The sequence below is a fragment of the Microplitis mediator genome, chromosome 8 (assembly GCF_029852145.1).
Source record: "Microplitis mediator isolate UGA2020A chromosome 8, iyMicMedi2.1, whole genome shotgun sequence".
In the NCBI taxonomy this organism is placed as follows: Eukaryota; Metazoa; Arthropoda; class Insecta; order Hymenoptera; family Braconidae; genus Microplitis; species Microplitis mediator.
The window spans coordinates 8,707,137-8,731,009 of record NC_079976.1 but is presented as its reverse complement, the minus strand read 5'-3'; the positions used below and the strand labels follow the sequence as shown (position 1 = coordinate 8,731,009).

The 23,873-nt window shown below is 31.3% G+C and overlaps 2 protein-coding genes and 1 long non-coding RNA gene across 5 annotated transcripts; 2 read left to right on the top strand and 1 right to left on the bottom strand.

The window, feature by feature from the left end:
* Positions 1-6: 6 nt before the first annotated feature.
* On the top strand, positions 7-6,578 carry LOC130673264 (uncharacterized). Its single transcript, XR_008990859.1, has 3 exons — positions 7-162; positions 242-311; positions 6,409-6,578. It is a non-coding gene; the product is annotated as an uncharacterized LOC130673264 (long non-coding RNA).
* On the bottom strand, positions 2,207-8,650 carry LOC130673257 (cholinesterase). 3 transcript variants are annotated; one of them, XM_057478218.1, is made up of 8 exons: positions 8,074-8,650; positions 7,534-7,832; positions 6,407-6,536; positions 5,121-6,343; positions 3,930-4,125; positions 3,658-3,773; positions 3,422-3,456; positions 2,943-3,123 (listed from the first exon to the last, which is right to left on the bottom strand). In XM_057478218.1, exons 1-8 carry the CDS (start codon positions 8,335-8,337, stop codon positions 3,089-3,091), a joined length of 2,298 nt encoding a protein of 765 aa, XP_057334201.1. In that variant the 5' UTR covers positions 8,338-8,650; the 3' UTR covers positions 2,943-3,088. The 3 variants fall into 3 exon arrangements, with proteins under 3 accessions (XP_057334200.1, XP_057334201.1, XP_057334202.1); XM_057478217.1 differs by lacking the exon at positions 3,422-3,456 and having other exon boundaries at positions 2,207-3,123; positions 8,074-8,640; XM_057478219.1 differs by lacking the exon at positions 3,422-3,456 and having other exon boundaries at positions 2,984-3,123; positions 3,648-3,773; positions 8,074-8,648.
* Positions 8,651-11,454: 2,804 nt separating this feature from the next.
* Positions 11,455-23,759, top strand: LOC130673259 (neurogenic protein big brain-like). The gene is made up of 4 exons (XM_057478222.1): positions 11,455-12,304; positions 12,444-12,570; positions 21,081-21,276; positions 22,442-23,759. Exons 1-4 carry the CDS (start codon positions 11,998-12,000, stop codon positions 23,588-23,590), a joined length of 1,779 nt encoding a protein of 592 aa, XP_057334205.1. The 5' UTR covers positions 11,455-11,997; the 3' UTR covers positions 23,591-23,759.
* The last annotated feature ends 114 nt before the right edge of the window (positions 23,760-23,873 follow it).

Genomic DNA, 23,873 nt, shown 5'->3' with positions numbered 1-23,873 from the left:
AACTTTTTGGGTGCTGTAATATCAATAAATATTTAAATAAAGTCAAATAAATTAGCTGGTAAGCAAGAGACGCAAATTATAACCTCCAATTCATCAGATTTATAATGTTGGCGCACTTGAAGGACCATCCACCTGGACCTACCGAGCACGAATATGTCAACCGTTGGTCACTTTTGAATTAAATTAGCACTTACACTGACACTTTGAATTTTAATTTAATGACTTTCTCATTTATGAACAGATTTTTTTTATCACTGACGGGAGCTGAGCACGAGATCTGAGACTCGCGGGTTTTACTGTTTTGAGGTTTGGTGAGTGTTTATTTATTTACGTTTTTTTTTTTTTTTTTTTTATATATAAATAACTAGTGAGCACGATGGAGGTCGTGCGCAGTATGACGCAACGTGCGTGGGAGTGGGGAATTACGCGGCACCAATTCGGTTATTTGCATGAAAAAACTCCTATGAAAACTTTACCCAAATGTATGTCGCTCATAGAAATTTGAACGCAAGTGCATTTCTACTATTAACGGGCCCAGGGTCCAGATCGTCTAGGTCTACAATAATAAAACTAAGCCACAAAAAGTTTACCAGGAAACAGAATTAAATTTTGCGAACGAAATTAAGGGTGGGCAGTACTAACTGAATTTTTGAAATTTACTTATATAATTATTTGAATAATTACGTCACTCGAATGATGAAAATCTTCCGAAAGAGTTTGTCTTACACATTTTTTCAGAAGTTATAAAAATTGTTGTAATATCCCTGATTAAGAAAAATGATTTAATCCATGCTAAGTGTATATCTATATATTAGTCGATTCAAATTGTTTTAAATCATTTCAAATTGTTTTGAATCATTTCAAATCATTTTTCTTCATCAAGGATAACACTTGATTAATAAATTAAAAGAAAAGCAAAATTCAAAAATTCGGTTAGCACAATAAGGGTCGGCAGTACTAAACGAATTTTCGAATTTTACTTTACTAATTACGTTTTGAATAATTACGTCACTCGAATGATGAAAACCTTCCAAAAAAGTGTGTCTTTCACATTTTTTCGGAAGCTATAAAAATTTCTGTAATAACAATTGATTAATAAATTAAAAGAAAAGTAAAATTCAAAAATTCGTTTAGTACGGCCCAGCCTTAAGAGGGGACAAGGGTCTGAGATACAAAAAAAGAGCATATTTTTTTGATTTTTTTTTCAGAGTACCTTCTTTATTAAAATTCTTGAAGTTTGTGACATTATTAAGCAACATTCCAAGAATATTCTGCTAAATTTTCAAAAACAAATATTGCAAAATAGGCCAGTGGTAGTGAGGAGAACAGAGTCGCCTTAAAAAAAAAGTCTCCATACGGTAGTCAGGGTAACTCATGACTGCTTTCTCTGAAATCAAAAAACTAAAAAGACTTCTTTAGTACATAAGTTTATCTTGGATGTGAACCAAGGATTTATTTTTTCAATGACTACTTATTTTGTAATTAAACAAAAGGAGAATTTTTTGGTAAAAATCAAAGTTTTTTGATTGCACCTTTACCGAAAATTCAAAAATGAATATTTTGATTATTCCTTCGTTTGAATCCAAGATTAACTTATGTATTAAAAAAATATTTTTGGTTTTTTGATTTCAGATGAGACAGCCATGAGTTATCCTGACTACCGCATAGAGACTTTTTTTTAAGGTGACTCTGTTCTCTTCGCTACCACTGGCTTATTTCTCAATATTTTTTTTGAAAATTTAACAGAATATTTTTGAAATGATGCTTAATAATGTCACGAATTTTAAGAATTTTTATAAAGAAGGTTGAAAAAAAAATCACAAAAATATGCTATTTCTTTTGTCTCTCAGACCCTTTTCCCTCCCTCAAGGGTGCGCCGTTTCTAACGAAATCTCGAAATTTAGATTTTTAATTACGTTGTAAATATTTATGGGATTCGAATGATGAAAATTTTCCAACGAAGTTCATCTGCTTTTGGTCGGAAGCTAAAAAAATTTAATTACAAATTAAATAATTAAAGTTAATGGCATCAAGATTTTGCTGGCAACTAATACATTCTTAAGTTCTTTATATCGAAATAAGCTCTTACAACATTATTTAATTCAATTAATGATTGAGGGTAGGATTTTTTAATGCCGGACCCTAAACTACAACAAAAATACTTGATAGCAAATCCATGATAGATATTTTTATTTTATAAATACTTTATTTTTTTTACAAGTAATTGGACATATAAAAATCTCTGTTCTACATTGATGTATATATTCTTAAATATATATAATATTAAAGTCCTTAATTCTAGTATACAAAACGGTAACAAGGCAATGTATTTGATACATTATAGAAAATACTTTTAAAATACATAAATATAAAATTTTTTTGTTTCTTTTTCGTCTAAATAAAATTTTCTCTTTTTATATTTAAAATTGGGCATCAATAGCGAGCAAAAATTACATTTTTGTTCGGCGGGCATGATATTTAAAATTAATTAATACATAAACTTACATATATGTTATATGTATATATAATTATTTCAATGGACGGATTTAATTATAATTACATTACTCTATTTATATTTAAAATATTAAATTAAAAAAAAATTTGATTCACTCAAAGAAAAAAAAATGTCAAGTGAATGTCCTTGATGAGATCAATCGACTTTTTTTTTTTTTTATAAAATAAGTGTTCAAAAAAAATAAAACTATATTCGATGATTAAAAAAAAAAGTCGTTTGCTTATACTGCAGTTTGAGGAACTCCTTGCACAATATGCGTCTTAGCTTTACCTTTAGTCAAAGTCGATTGACTCGAAGCTTTACTAATTTTTGGTTGACCGTTGGGTGAACTTGTAACGAAACCTTCACTGCGCATATCTCTCAATGACATATTTGAATTACTTCGTAATGATGGCGTTGAACTGAATTTACGATTTTGAGCCATATGATCTTGATTAACTTTATGACTATGATCTACTTGTCGTGGTATTCTTGCTTTTTGTGGCGGCGGAGTATCGCGATATTCATATAAATTGTCTTTTGATGCGCGATTTATATTCTCGATTCCCTCCGAATGCTCGTCGTCTCGTACCATCAGGATGTCCCCGCTATAGTAGTGATCGGATTGTCTGTTTTAAATAATAAAAATAATAAATATCATGTCATATTTACTAAAAAAAATTCCCATAGTTATGTTTTTTTAAATTTATACAACAAATTTTTTTTCCATTCATAGTTGAAATCTTTCTGTGAAAAATTTGCGGAGTGAACGCGGGTTAAATCCGAAGGAAATTTGAAGTGATTGTGGATTTTAATAAAATTCAGATCACTCCGAATTCACTCCCGATTTTTTGCAGTGCAGTGATCTGTTAGGGCGGAAAATTAAAAATAAACTAGTGCAATAAAAAGGATTTAATAATTAATTACCTTGGGGTTTATATTTCCGTTCGGCTTTCAGTTTACTAATAAAATATAATTATAAATGGAAGTCTATAGATTGTTAGTAATTATGTTTAAAGTAAATACCCATTAAAATTTTTAGTAATGATTAATAGAAGAGAATTGTTATTACCATGCATTGCTAATTACTTCCGAGCCAATATTAATATTTCCATATTAACCCAGAAAATTACATGGATATGATTATGTTTACCTTTGCTTACCTTTTGGCATTACGCCATAGCATACAACAAACAACACAAAGAACTATCAGCAGCAGACACGCAGTTGACATTGACCAGAATGCTATTTGAAGTGGCTGTTTTGGTTCCCACCAATACTATAAATTATAATAATAATATATTTAATTATGAATCGTGTCCAGATCAACTTAATAAAATGATAAATTCATAGGGAAGTGGACAGTAAATTAAAACTTAGAATTTTGGCAGCTTAATGTTTCATGAATAGTAACATAATTATCTGTAAATAATACCTCAGTAACAGGTGGATAAGTTGGTACCAATCGTCCAATAACAGTTGGCAGATATTGCGACCAAAATGCACTTTCGGTTTGGCGATAATTATATAAAACAGAACTATTAAATGTCGTATTAATATTCAAGTACTTCAAATAGCCTTGCTGTGTCTCTTCGAAATGTAATCCAAGTATTTGTGATGGGGTTGGATTACTAAAATACAAATAATTATTTAATCAAATTAGCTATCAGTATAATGTACCTGAAGATCAGAACTTTTTACGCGCAACGAAAATGAAAAAAAATTTATGTAATTCGACTGCTTAAGGGGGACCACTAGTGTGAAATTTTTAAAAAATCAATTTACGTTTTTTTGCATACTTCGATAGTCTATAGCTTCAAAAATAACGAACTACAATTTAAAGTGCATATCTCAAATAGTTTTTGCTCGACTCGTAATGCGAAGCATCTGAAGAGCAGCCGCTTATCGGTTTTCGAAAATACATTTTTCAAAATTGCTGCAGTTATAACTCGAAGACAAATTATCCGATCGATTTGATTCGAACTGCAACTTCTTTTATATATGTTTCTACGTACCATGAACCTCCAGTTTTCCAATCGAATCAAAAATGTAATTTTGTCAGGCCAAAAATCATCAAATTTTCGCGCAAAATTTGAAATTTTTTTTAAAAACTCCACCATTTTGTTAAATTTCAATTTTTTTTTAGCCCGAGGGTCATGGTACAGAAAATTCCTTCTAGTTTAATAAAATTTTTGGTTTTTTTGATTTCCGGTACTGCGAAGGTCGCCGTCACTGCAGCAGTGGGGGATTTTTTTTTTAAGAGCGTTAAGAGATTGTGAATAATTCGCAGAATTTTGAATTTTTTAGTCCAAAAATTTTATCTCGTATTCATTATATATCCACAAATATATCCTTAAAACACTAAAACATTCTATGCAGTAGTTTTCTTTAAAAAAATTCCCAAAAATCATCTTTTTTTCAGGCAATCACACTAGTGGTTCCCCTTAAGGGCGACTTACGGGGTAGTTCCGGAGATTGGGGGTGGCCTAAGATTTTTAGCTGGCACACCAGCATCTACGAGCGAAACATTTCAGAAATCTAGTTATCGAACAGAATTTTTTTTTTCGTTGCGCAAAAAACGTTTCGATCTTCGGGAAGATTCAGTATATTAAATTTATTAACTTACCCATATTTAGCAAAATTAGAGTAAGCCTTCAAAAAGAAATGGCTCATATTTCTATCATTATCAGTCCACATCTCACGTGAGACTTTCCATTTATCTGGAAAAAATTCTTGATCCATAAACGGTGCACCAGTTAACCATAAATATTCAGTATCATGTGGAACTCTTCGCCAGTGGTCTAAATGAAGTGCCTCAATAGTTGTATTTAAAACATATAAATAAACTGGTACTTTTTTTTCAACCAACAATTTGGCCATTTTATCAAAGGGCGCAACATAATGAAAATCACTTAGTAAATTTATCAATTGGTCACGTATTAATGTTACGTTTTTAGGATCTGGCCAGAATGTGTACATATATTTGATAGCTTCGTAAGCACCATAAGGATTGAGAGTATAATTATAACGTAAGACCATTTCCCAAATTTTTTGATTGAATATTTCTTCATCAATACGATATTGTCTTCGACGCAATGTTTCATTATTAAATATCATCCAAGCGGCTTCTTGGGTTGTAACGCCAGCCATGTAAGCGATATCGCGTCTAAATCGACCAGCTTTGATACTTTGTTCAGGCGTTTCAGTAAAAAAGTGCCAATCTGATGCCCGCCAATCGTCATATAAATTATCTGGTGGTACAGTAAAATTTCTATCCAGTACTGGCGCCCAAGGAAACATGCCAACATGCGGCTGTAATTCGGAATTACCGTGATCGAGATAACTTCGCCCGGTATAGAGACACTTGAATAGTTCTTGACTATTTACTATATTGCAACCAAGTGATTCAGCATAAACACGTGATGTGTTTTGTACGCGATATTTGTCAACGATAAAGGCCCAATCGGCTAATGCTGATCCAGATTGTGCTATTACTTTTGATACCATATAGGCAGTGCGTGGTGCCACCATAAGCAATCCGGCACTTGCAGCTCCAGCACCAGGTCCGAATAGTGTAATTGCTTCGCGATTACCATTAAATGATTTGATGTTATCATACACCCACTTAAGCGCCATTTCTTGATCTAAAATTCCATAATTTCCTGGACTGTATTCGTCACCTGTACTTAGAAAACCCAATGCACCTAGGCGGTAATTTATTGACACGACTATGACGTCATAAAAACCAGCCAGCATGTGTCCAGGAAATAGATTACTTGCTCCGTGTGTAAATTCGCCGCCGTGAATGTAAAACATTACGGGATATAATTTAGGCACACCGGATACGAACTAAAATAATAAAATTGATTTTAGTGATACCTTTACTTTAAATGATTGTTTTAAATGTCTTACAGAAGGAGTAAAGATGTTCAAGTACAAACAATCTTCATCAACATCACGAATTCCTTTTGTGGCACCAGTATAATTACTCGGCTGAGGACAAGCTGGTCCCCAATCGACGGCTTGCAATAATTGCCATCCTCTATTTTAAAAAAATAAATAAAATTTATTATTTAGAAAATCTTTTGCTGTCATATCACTCAAGTGTTTAGATTCTAATAATTTCCCTAGTAGCATTCTTAAGAAAGCTTTACGTAAATCTGTACTTCAGTCTTCAGCAAGTCTGCATCATCAGTCTTGGACAAGTCTGAGGGGTGACACGACCGATGATCCAAGGACAATTGATCCGCGACAATTGATCCTTGCGACAATTAATCCGCCGATAAAATATACTCACACACATATAAATGTGAAAAATTTGTGTGTGAGTATATTTTTTATTTTACACGCACACAAAATTAGTGAAAAAAGGACGTAATTTTTCACATTTATATGTGTGTGAGTATATTTTATCGGCGGATCAATCGTCGCAAGGATCAATTGTCGCAGATCAATTGTCCTCGGATCAACGGTCAGGTAATCAGTCTGAAGTAAGATACTTCCGTAAGATACGGTAAGTAAATCTGTTAAGATGCATTAGCTCAGACTTGCTGCAGAATTGCTTAAGATATCTGGACATGGCCACCATTACTTCGTTACTTCGTGAGCCGTCTATTCAGCATTAGTCTAGTAAATTCAGTGGCACTCACTAAATATTCAATATAATTTTATCGAGTGATAATATTATCAATTTGTAGCACTTTAAATTTAAATGATGACCACTGGGTTGTTGAGCTTGGAGTGATTCGGAGAAAAAGAAACCCGATATCTTAAGCAATTCTGCAGCAACTCTGACCTAACATTGATATACAGTAGACATATTAGTTAAGAATTGCTGCAGACTGTTTCTACAGATTTCCGTAAGTCTTCAAGAAGAATCTTAAGCAAAACTTGATAACATCTTTGGCAAATATACTTATGAAATACATCGTCTTCAAGTCTTGTTTAAATCTACCGTAAGAAACTTGCTGAAGGACATTCGTCAAGTAATTTTCTTCAGATAATGCTACTAGAGTTTATTTAAAAAACAATTAACAAACCTATGAGTCCGAGGTGGTTTAAACCTGCCCTCCAAAGTTGGTGGCATAGCATAAGGTATTCCTAGAAATACATTTACTTGAGCAGTGACACGTTCAACAGGCATACTCCAGGGCCGATGACGTGCTTCAGGATGGTCATATAAATTAACTTTGAAACCTTGAACTCTACCATAATTCGTGCTGATATAAACATCACGATTTTCTTCAAGTTTTTTAGAATCAGGTCTCATTCTACCCTGAAGATCTTCTCGCCACCGACCGAGAATCCCTGGCAAATGTTGATACCTCGATTGATCATCCTAATTATAACAATACCCAGGATGTACTCAATTATTAAAATATGTTTTTTGTTTACTTATTAATAATAACAACGCGGAATGCGCATTGTTGTGCTCCATAATTATAAACAGATAGCTTTTACTTTCTAAATGCTATCATGTGAACACACGTAATAGATGTTAGCTGATGATGGATAATGAAGTAAATTAAGCCATGCATATATTTATATTTATATTGTAAGAATATTATAAATTGTCTTACTCCAAAGTGGTATCGATCTTCAGGAGCACGAGTTGGAACTCGAGATATGGGATCCAAGTAGCTGGACTGATACCCATATCTTCTGTCTTTGTAAAAATAGGTCTGATAACCAGGACTACCTGGTGGTAAATAAACACCTTCGCGACTGTACTGATTATATTGACTTCCGTATCTCGAATCTTGACAGTTAATAATATTAACTGTTAATAAACAAAAGAAAGTGACGCGCCCTATAAAGGTGTGCACTTTGTCTTGAGTATCCATTTTGCCGCGTGCGGCAGACTCACTGCATTAACTGGAACACATTCAATGGTGTGTACTCGCGTCCTCCCACTCTATGCACTACATGCTCTGTACAATGTAATGCATTAATACATAACATACATATATGTATATAAAGTGATTCTTGGTTTTGTAAACGTATTTACCCCACTATCACCGACACTGCCACACCTTGATAGATCATCAGGTGAGTATACGATCAACGCTCGATGGCGCTACCTGTACTACTTTTTATCCATTTCCCGCCGATAAATGTTTTATCATAAAGTTTATACTTTTTTGTACGATTGTAGATAAGATTATTATTTCAACGGGCGGGCAGCACATCGCTTTCACTGGCAATGAATCATGATTTAATTAGATCATCGTTTGTGTGTAAAGAGGAACTCATTCATTGGTCGCTACGAGCTACCAGCAGTACTTTTAAATGAAATAATTGTTCTCATAATTTCTTATGTATCTCTTAATCTATATAGTTTTTTATAAGTACAAATATATAACTCATTTAATTAGGTATAAAATAATTTCTAGGAGGATATTGGGATTTTTTTTTTTTGTAAATTATTGAGTTAAAAATGTCTGTAATATATAAGACATGATATGAGGGAATTAATGTTATTAAATATTCTATGTCTCATATATTTATCTTAGTTTTTATCGATAAAAATGAATGTAGCTGTAGAATATTAAGTTATCTATAAAATTTCTGTACGCCAGAAAAGACGGAAACAAGGGAATAAAATATCTCCCTGGGATTATTGAGGGTCAGTAAATTTCAGAGGAGTCACAGCACAAAACTAGACATTTGAAGGGTCAATATATTTATTTGGAGATCGATTGCCCCTAGATGAATTTAAAATCATCCATAGGTAGGGGATAAGTAAAAAAAAAATTTAATTTGTTGAGAAAAAATTTTTACTTTGAGATAAATTGCAGCGGAAAAATGAATATGTGAGGGGTTCATTTTGCAAATTTTTTGTTTCTTCATCTGTATTGACTTCAAATAAATTTTTTTTTAATAACTATTACGTAAGGTTTCATTTCTTTTTAATTTAATTTAAAATTTAAAAATATTTTTTCAATTTCAGCTCCATTTTAATAACTTTCAACAGATGCCCAGATGTTCCTTCGAGAGGATGCCAGAGTAAATATATATAAGATGCGGGTGTAAAAAAAATTACGACGACTAATATTTCTTGAGCGAATGAAAACTTTTCATGATATTTTGAGTACTCGCATACTAATATGCCAATGGAGACTTTTATCTGATCAGAATTATAACGATATATATATATATATATATATATATATATATATATATATATATACTATGGCTAGTGTAGACTCCACTATATTTAGTTTTAAATTCGTAGCGCCACGTCACTCTGCAAAACTTTAATTTTTCAACTGCTCTGGCTCCAATGTTTCGGAATTTTTTTTAGGGTTCCTTCCCACTCTTCTGAATAATTAAACTCACAGATGTTTATGTATATGTATATCCCTAATGTATCTATACAAAAAAATCTATCTTTAATTTATAAACGTAAATAAAGATATATTTCTCAGTTAATGTATAAACTAATTTACTAAAACTAAAACTAAAACTCTACAAAAAATAACCGTTTATATTTAACTGAAGTCAAAACATTTATACATATACATATACATAACTATGGGAATTTCAAATTTTTCTAAATAATGGAGCTATAAAACGTGACACATTTAATTTAAGAGAGACCACTAGTGTGACATTTTGAAAAAATCAATTTATTGGCATATTTCGAGTCTATAGCTTCAAAACTAACATACTAAAATTTCGAGTGCATATCTCGAATAGTTTTTTCGAGTTATCGCCATCTGAAGAGCAGCCGCTTATCGATACTCGAAAATACATTTTCCAAAATTGCTGCAGTTATAACTCGAAGACAAATCATCCGATCGATTTGATTCGAACTGCAGCTTTTTTAATATATGTTTCTACGTACTATGAACCTCCAGTTTTCCAATCGAATCAAAAATGTAATTTTGGCAGGCCAAAAATCATCAAATTTTCGCGCTAAATTTGAAATTTTTTTTAAAAACTCCACCATTTTGTTAAATTTCAATTTTTTTCATAGCCCGAGGGTCATGGGACGGGAAATTCTTTCTAGTTTAATAAAATTTTTGATTTTTTTGATTTCCGGTACTGCGAAAGTCGCTGTCACTGCAGCAGTGGGGGGTTTTTTTTAGAGCGTTAAGAGATTGTGAATAACTTGCTGAATTTTGTATTTTTTGGTCCAAAAATTTTATCTTGTATTCATTATATATCCAAGAATATATTGTCAAAACATTGAAACATTCTATGCAGTAGTTTTCTTTAAAAAAATTCCCAAAAATCATCATTTTTCCAAGCGATCGCACTAGTGGTCCCCCTTAAAACAAAAATACTACTGTCAAAATAAATTTCTCAAAATTAAAAGGGAATCCCTCAAAGTTATTAAACAAGTTAAAATCAGTCATAAATTTTTACGTAATTTTAAATTTCCAGTTGAAAGCCATAAAAATCAAAATCACAATTTATTTTATTCAAATAATTTTTAATATATAGTACAGTTATATAATAAAAAATTTATAAACGCAACAATAATCCCAGAAAGTGCAGATGTCTAACGTTTCTAATTAAAAAAAATATTTTCTTTGTAAAAATACTTATCCTATTTTTAGACATTTCATTGTGAGATTTAGAGTAAAAGAAAATTTTCCGTAAAAGGTGAAATAAAATTTAATACTGTAACTGCATACCTGTACATCCTTAAATTCTAAGGGTATTAAGGTATGTGTATCTAAATAGCCTGATGGTCTGTAGTCTGTAGTGTAAAATTTATCTGGCCTCCGGCAGTTGGTTTAAAACTTTTAGCATTATATTCAATTCCAAAGGATCTCTTCCAGGACCAGGACTGTGTTGGGTGACTACGAGTTCAAGTTCGGCGTTTTAAAATACAGACTACATATATACATATATATTTTGGTATAGTAGTATGGGTTACAGTTGAGATGATGGTGGTGATGGTGGTGGTGGTGGTGGCGGTGGCTGATGTTAAGAGTGGGGGTGTCTGAACTCGTCAGGGTGTCAGGCAAAAGCAAGAGAAGCATCAGGCAGTTGTTGAGACCACTTGTTTCATTTTAGTTTGAGATTTAACATTCACTTGAAACCAAGTTGCCAAACCGGCAACATCAACATTTAAAAATTCTTTTTTTTGTTTACTAAACAATATTAATCAGTGACTTAATTTATCAATTAATCAGTGGTTTTATCAATACAGTAAAATTTGTGATTAAAATTTTTTAAATATTTGAATAAATGGAGAGCAGCCGAACAAAAGTTTTTAATTTTTTATAAATAAATTGCCAGGGCGATTTAAATTTACTTAAAAAAAAAAATTAGTAAATAAACTAGAATTAATAGAAAGGGTGAGCAAAGTCCGTAGATATGCTCTTCAATTAAAGTTAATTTAAACTCATTTTATGAGTACTCTTCAGTAGTCTCATTGACGAAAGAATCTTCCGTCAAAGGTCAACGCCAGTGCGAGTGTTTAAAATTATTTATTTTTATTAATTGTTTGTTTAATTGATTAATAAATAAATAACATAAATAATTAAAAAATGGCTGAATCAACTCGAGACTTAGATATGCATATTATTAATTTGCTGACCAAAATATCAGCAATTCAAGCGAAATCAAAAGATCGCAGTAAAAGTCATAGAATTCCCATGTCTACAGAACTAAGAAGTTTTGAATTATGGAAAGCAATTGCTATTGAATGTTTATCAACATTTTTATTCACACTTATTGTACTTGGAGCAGCTTGCTCTTCAAATGTTTACGGAAGTGGATTGTCTGTACTATCAACAGCTATTGCATCTGGATTTACTATTGCTGCTATTTATTTAATATTTGGCCATATCAGCGGTAAATATTGTTTATATTTTTTTAAATTAATATTATATTTGATTACAACAGCGGAAGATCTTTTTGTTATTTAAATATACTTTATCTTATCTTCATACAGATATTAAATATTGTACTTATATATTTTTTTTTTATTTAGGAGGTCACGTTAATCCAGCAGTGTCACTGGCATTTGCAATTACAAGAAAAATATCACCACTACGTGCAACTTTATATGTAGCAGCACAATGCGGTGGTGGAATCGCTGGTGCGGCAGCTCTTTATTTGTAAGTATTTTCAAATTTATTAATTATACTGAAAGGTATATAACATAAGTTAGTTGATATATTTATATATATTAGGGTGGTATTATTTTTTTTATGCTCACAGAAATAAACGTTAGTTTGAAGTACTTGGAGCTTCAAATTTTAATTCAATCAAAAATTTTCTAGAGGTCGCGCGGTAATTTTCAAACTTTTGAAAATCAACGAAAATCTTTTTTTTTCGAATCTTTGGTTCTTCTTTAGTTGAAACTTTTCTGGACAGGCCGTACTGGAATTTTGAGTCAAAATATTAATACTTCAAGGTCGGTCAAAATTTTGGATAATAAATTTATCGAATTTTTCAATCGTTTTGAGTTCCGTTCAAATTTTAAGTAATAAAGATATTTTGAGAGACAAATAATAAATACTTACAATTAAAAAAGATGGCTAAAAATTTTTCAAAATTAAATTTTCTGAGTTTTCCAAGTTTTTCTGTTTAATAATACGTACAAAAATTTCCTGACGATATATGTTGATATTTATTTATTTGTATAGAAACTGTCAAAGAAAAATACGACTGTCCAAATTTAAAACACAGTAAGGGACAAATTTTTCAAAATCGATTTTTTAGTATTTTTACTCCCAGTGGAGTCTTGTGAAAATGATTCAATTCATGTTTCAAGAATTTTATTTTTGTCAATTACTGTGTTTTAAAATTGGGCAGCCAAATAGTCTAAGTAATTCAACAAATAATCAATTCGATAAGTTTATTTCCAAAAATATTGAGCGACCCTTAAATATTAACATTTTGGCTCATAATTTCAGTATACTTTCTAAAATTTTCCTGAGCAATCAAAGATTTAAAAAAAAAAAAAAAATTGATTTTCGTTGACTTTTGAGTTTGAAAATTTTTGGGTGACTTAGAAAATTTTGGATTGATTTGAAATTTGGAGACGAGTCTTTAAATACTTCAAACTGAAATTTTCTCGAGTGAGCATAAAAAAATAAAAAAAGTCGACAAAAATAAAAAGGCATATATCATGCGCGTAAGATAATTAAAATGAGTGGAGGCTGCAAGAGGTACTCGTAATTGCCAGTCAAAGAATTAAAATAAATATAATAATAATAATAGTAGTTGTAATAAAAAATAAAGGTACTCGTGCGTCGTCGAGTTGCACCTGCCTTGTATATGTACCTCGAAAAGTAAAGAAAGACGAGGGAGAGAAAACGCCGACGCGGACACGGACACGGACGTAAGTGTATACAACAGCTGCCGCAGATGTTTCGTGGACCAAAACGATTGAGAATTATGATCAAGTAAAGACGATGATAAAGAAGTTTAAGTTTAAGTAGGAGTATGAGGTAGAAGAGAGGGAGAGATTTAAGAAAAAAGGATCACGAGTTTGAGATAATGAATACCTGCGCGAGGTGGGACATGTTTCAAAAACCGCTGTAGATATTTATTAAAATTGGTCTCATTCGTATCTATAGTCAGCAGATGTTTCTTTTCTTACTCTTACTCCTCCTCTTCCTCTTTTTCATTTAATTATTTTTCTTCTTTTTTTTTTTTTTCAAGTATTTGTTTGCTATCTTTTTTATTTTTTTGAAAGACTTGCGTATGTCTAAAATATTACGGATATTATTTTTTTAAACAATAAAAGTTCATTGTATAGAAGATAGATCGGGTAAAATAGACATCCCGTTGTTTTTTTTTAATAATAATAATAAATTAATGGACTAATTATAGCGACAGTAGTGAAGATTTTCTTTAGCACAAGATTTATGGGTTCAGTCTACATAAATAGCATTAAATGTTTCTCTTAATATATACATATATATGTATATATACAGTGTCGACAGAAAAGATATATATATATAAACATTATTAATATACACGGAACTCAGTATGACAAAAATATTTACTGACTTAAGGGGGACCACTAGTGTGACCGCCTAAAAAAAAGACGATTTTTGGGAATTTTTTTAAAAAAGACTGCTGCATAGAATGTTTTAATGTTTTAAGGATATATTTGTGGAAATATAATGAATACAAGATAAAATTTTTGGACTAAAAAATTCAAAATTCTGCGAATTATTCACAATTTCGTAACGCTCTAAAAAAAAAATCCCCCACTGCTGCAGTGACAGCGACCTTCGCAGTACCGGAAATCAAAAAAACCAAAAAGTTTATTAAACTAGAAGGAATTTCCCGTACCATGACCCTCGGGTAGGAAAAAAATTGAAATTTAACGAAATGGTCGAGTTTTTAAAAAAAATTTCAAATTTCGCGCGAAAATTTGATTATTTTTGGCCTGGCAAATTTACATTTTTGATTCGATCGGAAAACTAGAGGTTCATGGGACGTAGAAACATATATAAACGAAACTGCAATTCGAATCAAATCGATCGGATGATTTGTCTTCGAGTTCTAACTACAGCAATTTTGAAAAATGTATTTTCGAGAACCGATAAGCTGCTGCTCTTCAAATGGCTGTAACTCAAAAAAACTATTCAAGATATGCTTGAAATTTTGACATGTTATTTTTGAAACTATAGACTCGAAATATGCAAAAAAAATTGATTTTTTTTAAATTTCACACTAGTGGTCCCTTTAATGATAAAAATAAAACCTTAGAATTTTCGAGTAAAAAAAAAATTAGCTTATTATTGGGAGGTACTTAACTTTATTAAAAATAAAAAAAACTAAAACATGACTTAGTGATTAAAAAAAGTAACCAAGCATTAGACCATGAGTTTCTACAAACGTATTTGAGGTCACATAAAAAAAAAATAAAAAGGTAACAAGTGTGCGATATGTACCGAAATAATAATCTAACAATACTCTAGTTAAAGCTAGAGCATTATTCTATTGGAAATACGAGGGCATAGGTCTCAAGAGAACACTGCGAACGTTTTTCGTCCTCCCCCTGATAAAAAAATAAAAATCCTTGGATCCTTACATCTGTTCGTATTAGACACATACTTTGCATTCAATACATATATCTATATCTATCTATACACATATAACAACTTTATACTTTATACTTTTGTGAGTATAAAATATATATAGATATTTATAAATCTGTAACTAGTGCAAGATACCTTTTGGTGTATCTTTAAATTCGTATGTTGGATTGGAATAAACAAAAAGTAGGTGGTTGTCACTGATGGAATGGAGGAAACAGCTGTAAGGATGCAGGTGCTAGTCCCTGTGAGGTCGATTTAGCTGAACGAGGAATGAAGTGTGTGTGTGCATGTGCCTGACACAACCGGATGCCTCGACCCTCTTTTACTTACACATTCATATAAACATAAATCTATATAAATTTTTATTCAATCAATTTTTCAGGATTTTTAAATCAGAACAAATAAGTTGCTGACTTTCCTTGACGTTTATGTTTAAATCTATGAAAAAAATCATATATATTTAACTTGGATTAGACGCAATATTACGTGTTGGTTCAGGGTCTGCGTAAATTTTTACTAGTCTAGAGTCTAGACTCCTTTATATACGGGATTTAAACTGTCTAAGCTCAGGTTTAGGTCACTAATAGCAAAGTACTTTTATCGATAGGTGAATTTTATATTGGAGTTTTACTTTATTTATAAGTTTAGCGACTTAGATGTTCAATACACTGTAATAAATTTTCGGAGTGAATTCGAAATGAAGACAGAGCGGATGACCGTGTAATTATTTATTCCCCTTGGAGCAAAATTCACTTCGAAGGGGAGTTTATTTTGATATTGAAATTCCGGTTCGGAGGGAAATTCACACAGAAAAGGATTTTTTGGCGCAAGAAATAATTTGCTCTATAAATTGAAGACTAAAATTTTCTGAGGACTGGAAAATTTTTTTTTTTGCTCCAAAAAAATTTTTTTTCACCCCAAAATTATTTTTGTTTCCAATTTATAATAAAACAAATTTCTTAGGGCAAGTAAAAATTTTTTGCGTCAAGAAATCCCTTTTTTCTGTACACTCCTTCAGGGATTTTTTTTTAAGTATCAAAATTCCGAACCGGAATGAATGTGAATTTAAATAAAATCCGCGTCAATTCAAAATCACTCAACTGGAAAAACAAACTCCCGATTTATTCTGTATATATGGAGAATTTTTTTCTAAAACTCCGGAACTCCGTGGCGGAGTGACTTCGGATTTAAATAAAATCTGAATTTACTCCCAATTTTTTACAGTGTACGTGAGTAGTTGAAAATATTTTTTTTTATTAAAAAATTTATACTGATCCAGGTATAGTATTTGAATGTACAAAGTACACTGTTCTTTTTATTGTGATGAGTTTGGGTTCTCTTTAGAATTCTTTTCGACCTGCTTGCCATAGTATTTTTTTTGCTTTTTCTTCTTCTTTACTTCTATTGCAGCCTATACTGTACTTGTATTCCCGCCCTCAGTTTGATTGTATATTATACTATATATTATAAGATTAAAAGGGACAAAAAATGTCTTAAATAAAATAACCAACGTACAAAAAAAATTTTTTCCTATACAATAAAAAAAACTTTCACCAAAAAAAAAAATATATACAGTCTTGATATTTATTTTAAAAATAATAAATTTAAATTAAATAACGGATTTGTTAAAAAAATTTTAAATTACAAAATTTCGATTTAAAAAAAAAAAAACAAAAATTGAATTTCTTATGGAAAACAAAAATAAAGGGACCAACAACCTGTAAGATCAAATAAAAGCAGCATAAGATGACGACAGATGGTCGCACACGTGTTCGATTTTCTTAAAAATTACTACTTAATATTTCTTCTTACAAAAATATATACCGCTATATATTACACTTATTTTTATGCTGACTACCCGATTTAGGACTCGGCAATTAAAATCTAAAGGGAGCAAAAGAAAAAAAAGTTTTTTAAAGGAGTGAAGAAAATTGAAATTTGTGGGGGTGAAGTAAAAAGGTAGTAAAAGTTGTCTTGGTATCGCCTGATGTTAGATGTTATAATAAGAACATCTGCTTGTTGATGCATCGATCAAAAGAATCATCATCTAGTATTCTTTGTTAAAGCCTCGAGACGTCGTTTGAGATTCCAGGCAACCGTGCAACATGTGGCCGGCACGTGTTTCCCCCGTATTTCATATAACACTGCTACGATTTATATATATAGGATCATCTCTTTTTCATTTTTTTTGGGCCCAACTTGCAGCTGCTGTCTCAAAGTAGGGACCTGGTCCTACCGCCGCTTACTGTATACTTAACAATCTTATATACATCCTTGCCATCCAATCGTATCGTCCATTTTCCTTTACACACTTTTACGATGCCATGATGTTACGGCCTGGTGGTTATTTCTTCTTTTATCTTCTCTTCTCCTTTCTTATTTAAACTTCTGGCCCTCTCTCAAAAGGATCTTGTCCAGGCCGTACCAAATGCTTTCTTTATTCTACACCCGTATAATATTATAAAGAATTTCGATACCTGACTCGTCCGTTACTATTTTCTGGATTATTTATGTTATATATATATTTAACTTTATATAAATATATGCTTTTTTTAATCACTTTTTGGGAATATTGATGACAAGTAATTAATAATCATTGCCCTTTCACTCCTTTTTTGGCGGTAATTTTATAAAAGTGACAATTACTTTAGGATTTTATACTTTCTCTTAAATTTGTCTTTATTCGGAAAAAAATAATTATGTATTTGGACAAATAAAAAAATAAAGGGACAGAGGGGGGGGGGGGGTAAGAGAGTGACAAGGAAAAGAATGACAATAAAAAAAATATAAGAAGATAAACATGTTCGTTCGTTTCCTGCGAGTTCTTTCTTTCGCGAGCGGGAAGTGGCTCAGTAGATTCTCTTTTAAATTCAAAACAGAATTCAGTCACTGCGATACCACAGAATTAAAAGTGAATATAAAAAGACCTTAGGTATTTTATACGGAGTTCTTTAAATAAAAAATACTATATGTGGAATGAAACTCAAATACTTTTTTTAAAAAAATAACTATCGAGACAATTTTTTTTTTTTATTTTTATGTAATAAATTGGTATGTAAAAAATGTTTATTTGCATAAATATACATATATGATGTAATTAAAAAAAAAAGAAAATGAATGTAGTAGTTGACCTTCTTGATTACGATCGGATCGTAAAATTAATTTTTGATTATTACGAAATAGTTAGAAATTTTAATTAATATAATTATGTTTTCATAATTAATATGTACATTACTTATATTCTAAGTATAAGTGTACAGAAAAAAACTATTTTTTGGCGAAAAAAAATTTTGCATTATGAATTGAAAACAGAAATTTTTTCAAGAGAACACGTAAAAATTTTCTTGTGGTGAGTAAAAATTTTTCGCGCCAAGAAATTATTTTTTTTCGAGCGCGAATCATTTGTATCCAATCGAATATTCCACAGAAACAAAGGATTTCTTGGCACAAGAAAAATTATGCATTGTGAAATGAAACCAAAAATTTTCTTAGGATTTTCTTAGACGTTAGAAATTTTTTTTCGCCTCAAGAAAATTTTTATTTTCAATTCATGTTACAAAGAATTTTTTTGGAGCGAGTAAAAATTTCTTGGGCCAAGAAATTATTTTTTTCTATACATCTATAGATTCGAAATCAGAATTTTCGACTAATTCGAATTATTTTTAAAATTGACAGTTTAAAAATTATATGTCAACAATTATATTCAATTTTTTTATAATTTATCACATATGAATTTAATGTAATATTCAAAATTAGAACCAAAGTAACTCCACAGAAATTATTATTTAAAACTGTAATTTTTTTTCTTTCCGTCTATCAAAAGTCAAAATTAACTTCTTCTAACCGGTTTTAATTTTCTTTCCACATTCTAAATTTTGCTTACTTTTTTTCCACGAACACCCCTAATTGTGAGCTGTCATATTACATATAAAGATGTTAAAGTACAAAAAAAAACCAATGTGGGATGACTCCCACGACTATTAAAACTCAATGCATGACGCCCCCTATTCCCACGTAATTTTATAATGATATTTAATTCGCACGTGTCCCTCATTTTTTGGCTATTATATTAATAGACATAATAATAATAACAACAAATATAACAGATAAATCCTATTTAGCATACATACTTAAATATTCGTAAAATAAAAAAAAAGAATAAAAAAAAAATCATTTAATTAAGTTTAATTAAACGAGCGGAATAATCGGAGATTAACTAAAAGTTGTAGATAACCCATCGAGTATTGAAGAGAACAAGTGTTTGAAAGTCTGTCCGAGTCTGAGGGGTGTATCAATAGCTCGTTAAACGCGATGTCGAGGGGTAAAAGTATCCCCTGACAATCGGTTATAAATTTATTTAAAATGTAACACTGCCACGCGGCGGTTCATTGCTATATACAAATATATATATATGTATATATATACCAACGCATCAGTACCGTTTACAAGAGGGGCTCGTTTTTCTCATCCCCCATGAACCTCCCATCGACTCCCTTGGCTGTTGTAGTTACCGTCGTCGTGTGAATCGCGGAAATAGAGTACAGGTTGGCACTCGAGTCAAGTGCAATTTCCTTTAGAATTATATTTTTAAGGGGACGTACGAGCTACTACTTTTTTTTTTTTAATAAAAAGTAAAAAAACAGGTTTCAACACACAATTACTCAATTACAGTTATAATAAATCAAATACGTTTTTAGAAATTCCCATGGTAAATTTAAATTTATTATGAATTTTATTCTGCGGCATATGAAATTACGGTGACATTTTTACTCCAAGTGAAAAAATGGTCAATACTCAGTTTTAAAAATTTTTTTCAATAAATTCTGGACACATATTTGTTAGTTAAAAAAAAAAAAACCTCAACTTTAATGATATGAATTTTTATGAAAAAAGAAGTCCGTAGAAAAAATTATTTTTCAGTCAAGTTGGCGGCATTTTTAAATTTTTCAAAAGTCCCGTCAGTGGGTTTTCCAAAAAAAATTTTTATTCTAGATGAATAATAAATTTTTTGAGTAAATAAATTAAAGGTCTCAATTGACGGTAATTAGCGTGATTAGTTTTACTTCTGGCGGGAAAATTTCAAAAAAATCGATTGGAACTGATCTGGGAAAAAAACTTAGCTGGGAAAAAAAAATTTATAAATAGGATTTGATATATATTTCAATAGATAAAAATATAATAAATGATTCGGGACCACACATGTGGTTCCATAAGAGAATAACTAATATAAAAGGTCTTATTCGTGACCCCGTATGATTGTACATATCGAGTGAAAATTGGGCGACTCTTGTTCCGAACGGGGGTTGTGTATCATCACCCCGATAGTAGTCGCCAGCTAATATAAACATTATAACCCAACGGGGGTTGTTTTACTTTTTATTATCCCATTGGTACACAAGGGTCGTGGTATTGCGGTAGGGTAATGACCTATGTGTGGTAAAAAAAAAATAATTCAAGTGTTACTGCAATACATTGCACTTCTACCCATAAGGTCCCCATATGTGACCTTATCATTTATACTCATATCGTTATATACAATAATCATAAATAAACCTTTTGTTTTACAGTATAAATATAATCCAATTGCTGCCACCAAACGGACGCTCAATTTTGGCCCACGAAAAATTGTTTTTGGAAATAACACTTTCATGGTTTATTGTTGCGGCACATTTGAAAGCAGATCCAGCTAAAAATTATTCAGCATTTCTTGCAACACCAGCTAGTGTTCTTGCTGCTGCTTACACAGCCTCAACATTAGTAGCGGTAATTTTATTTTTCATTAATTATTTATTAATATCATTATTAGGATGATTCAAAAAATGTTTAATATTTTTTTCTGCTCTTACCCTCTGAAACGTTGGTGGTTACCTAAGAGGTCGCTATTTTAATTTTAATTTCACATCTGATTAACATGTAAAAATTTTTCTTTTCATTTAAACTTTAATTACTCGTGAGCTACTGAATGCATAGATCTTTAAAACTGATTCCTCAAGCTTTCCAAAACTTTATGATAAGTCAAAATTATCATAATTAAAACGCCAATTGAAATTAACAAAAAAAAAATTAAAATTAATAATTTCATTTTGAAATAAAAAATCGATACTTTTCCGATAGCACACGGAAAAACCAATACTTACAGGAAAAATTACAGTTTTGATAGTAAATACAATATTTTTTAACTCAAAAGTATTAAAATTGCAGCTCATAGTGTAATTACTAATAGATACCGTGAAAAGTACATCATAAACTGCAATTTTTATAATTTCGAGCTCGAAAAGATTGTTTGTACCATTAAAACTGTACTTTTTCAAGTATTATTTATTCCGTGCATCAATTGGCGTTTTAACTATGATAATTATAACTTGTCATCGGGTTTTGGAAAACTTGAGAAATTAGCTTTAAAGACATGCATAAATTTCAGAAGTATTCAATAGCTTACGAGTAATTAAACTTCTAATGAAAAGAAAAATTTGTACATGTTAACAGGGGTTTGCACTTATCTCTGTTACACTCAAGTCCATAAACGATACTATCTTTGTTGCACTAATGCAGTAAATGGAAACTTTGGCCGAGTTTTTCGCTTAAACAAACTAAGATTATCAAATAATTGAAGCGCACTTCGCTAGATTAGACAGTAGTGCATCGATGTACAGTCTGTATTTTGTATTTAGAGATGTTGTTTACGAAAAAAACTCAGCCAAAAATATCTGATAACTCCTGTAAATTAGATGTGAAATTAAAATAAAAATAGCGAGCTCTTAAACCTGAACTAACGCGCCGTCTTTTGGGAAGATTTTTTTCTCCTAACCATTAACGTTTCAGAGGGTAAGAGAAAAAAAAATTGTATTGAATCACCCTAATAAATATATATAAAAAAAAAAAAATTATGTTATTCAGTAAATAATAAAAATAAATTTATAAATTCTAGAATCCATTTTTGAATCCAGCAAGAGCATTGGGACTGGCATTTGTAATAAATAAATGGGAATGCCATTGGGTCTACTGGGTTGGTCCTATTCTTGGTTCAGCGATAGCTTCAGTTATCCACAGATTCGTCTTGTGTTCGAAACGTCAACGGGCACGTGAATCCCGTAACATTGATGACGGTGACAACTCATCATTAAGATCCGACGAGGACACTTATGATGATTTCGATAAACCAACGGGTCCTAAATTTACCAGTGGCTATGCAACATATCGTCCAGTAACTGGAGCATCATCAATATATTCCGGACCAACAACAACAGCATTGGAACGCGTCGAGTCTATTTATGGTGGTACTAAGTCTCTTTACTGTAAATCGCCACCATTGACTCGTGCTAATTTGAACAGATCACAAAGTGTTTATGCTAAATCAACATCATCACCACGTGATGGTTTCGTAATTCCTAAACCGGGACCATTAGTACCAGCACAGAGTTTATATCAAATGAGGTTGGGTCAGGCATCTTTACCTTTACCATCACGTGAGCCTTTATCTAGTATAATCGGTGCTCCACAACAATCATCATCGTCAGCATCATCGCACAATCCAACTCAAAATCACAACAGTACAAATCAAAACATGCAGAATCAGTTGCAACAATGCACTCAAAGTATTTATGGTATCCGTGGCATTTCCACAAGTTTAAGTACTCGGGAAAACGGAATCTATGGTGTCACAACAGCATCAAGTATTTATGGACGAGCACCAGCGCCACCACCAGAATCACAGCAACAATCATCTGTTTCATCATCCCAAGCAAATCAATCAACTTCTAGCCAATCACATCAACCGCAGAATCAGAACCAGAATCAGAATCATAATCAAAATCAAAATACATCTGAAGGAGCGATAACACGTCGACCTGAAAGTATGTACGGACATATATCACGCAGAAGCGATGACTCAGCTTACGGAAGCTATCAAGGCTCAAATAGAGGCAATTATGGCAAAACAACCGGGCCGCCGCCACCACCGCCATCTGGATTCATCGGGTCCGTTAGTTTTCGTGATAACAGACCAAGTCCTGGTCCTATTCAACAAAATCAAGCTCAACAAAATTACCAACGGAATTCACCCAATCCTCAGTATTAGTCGTTAATTTAGATTATTTTTTAATACTTATTACATTTACTATGTATGTATAAATATATAATAAGGACATCTATTGCTCATATATTATTTTATGATTTAAAGTGATCACGTTTAAAGTGATTTATTATTAAGTTACTAGAAAAATATTTTTAAAAAGACTGTAAATAAATCATTTTTTTTTTTTTATATTTTTTTAATTTATTATTCATTTACTTATTAATTAATGATAGAGTAAGCAATTAGTTATTATTGTTGCATGTATGTGAGTATAGTTTAAATCAAG

Excerpts from the sequence above, each read along its gene's own strand:
- LOC130673257 (XM_057478217.1), bottom strand. The coding sequence starts at position 8,337 with ATGGATACTCAAGACAAAGTGCACACCTTTATAGGGCGCGTCACTTTC. Across the intron at positions 4,126-5,120 it reads TCTAATTTTGCTAAATATGG|TAATCCAACCCCATCACAAA; the intron begins GTAAGTTAATAA and ends TTTGTATTTTAG. Across the intron at positions 3,124-3,657 it reads CTATGGCGTAATGCCAAAAG|ACAATCCGATCACTACTATA; the intron begins GTAAGCAAAGGT and ends TATTTAAAACAG.
- LOC130673259 (XM_057478222.1), top strand. The coding sequence starts at position 11,998 with ATGGCTGAATCAACTCGAGACTTAGATATGCATATTATTAATTTGCTG. Across the intron at positions 12,571-21,080 it reads GGTGCGGCAGCTCTTTATTT|TATAAATATAATCCAATTGC; the intron begins GTAAGTATTTTC and ends TTTGTTTTACAG. Across the intron at positions 21,277-22,441 it reads CAGCCTCAACATTAGTAGCG|AATCCATTTTTGAATCCAGC; the intron begins GTAATTTTATTT and ends TATAAATTCTAG.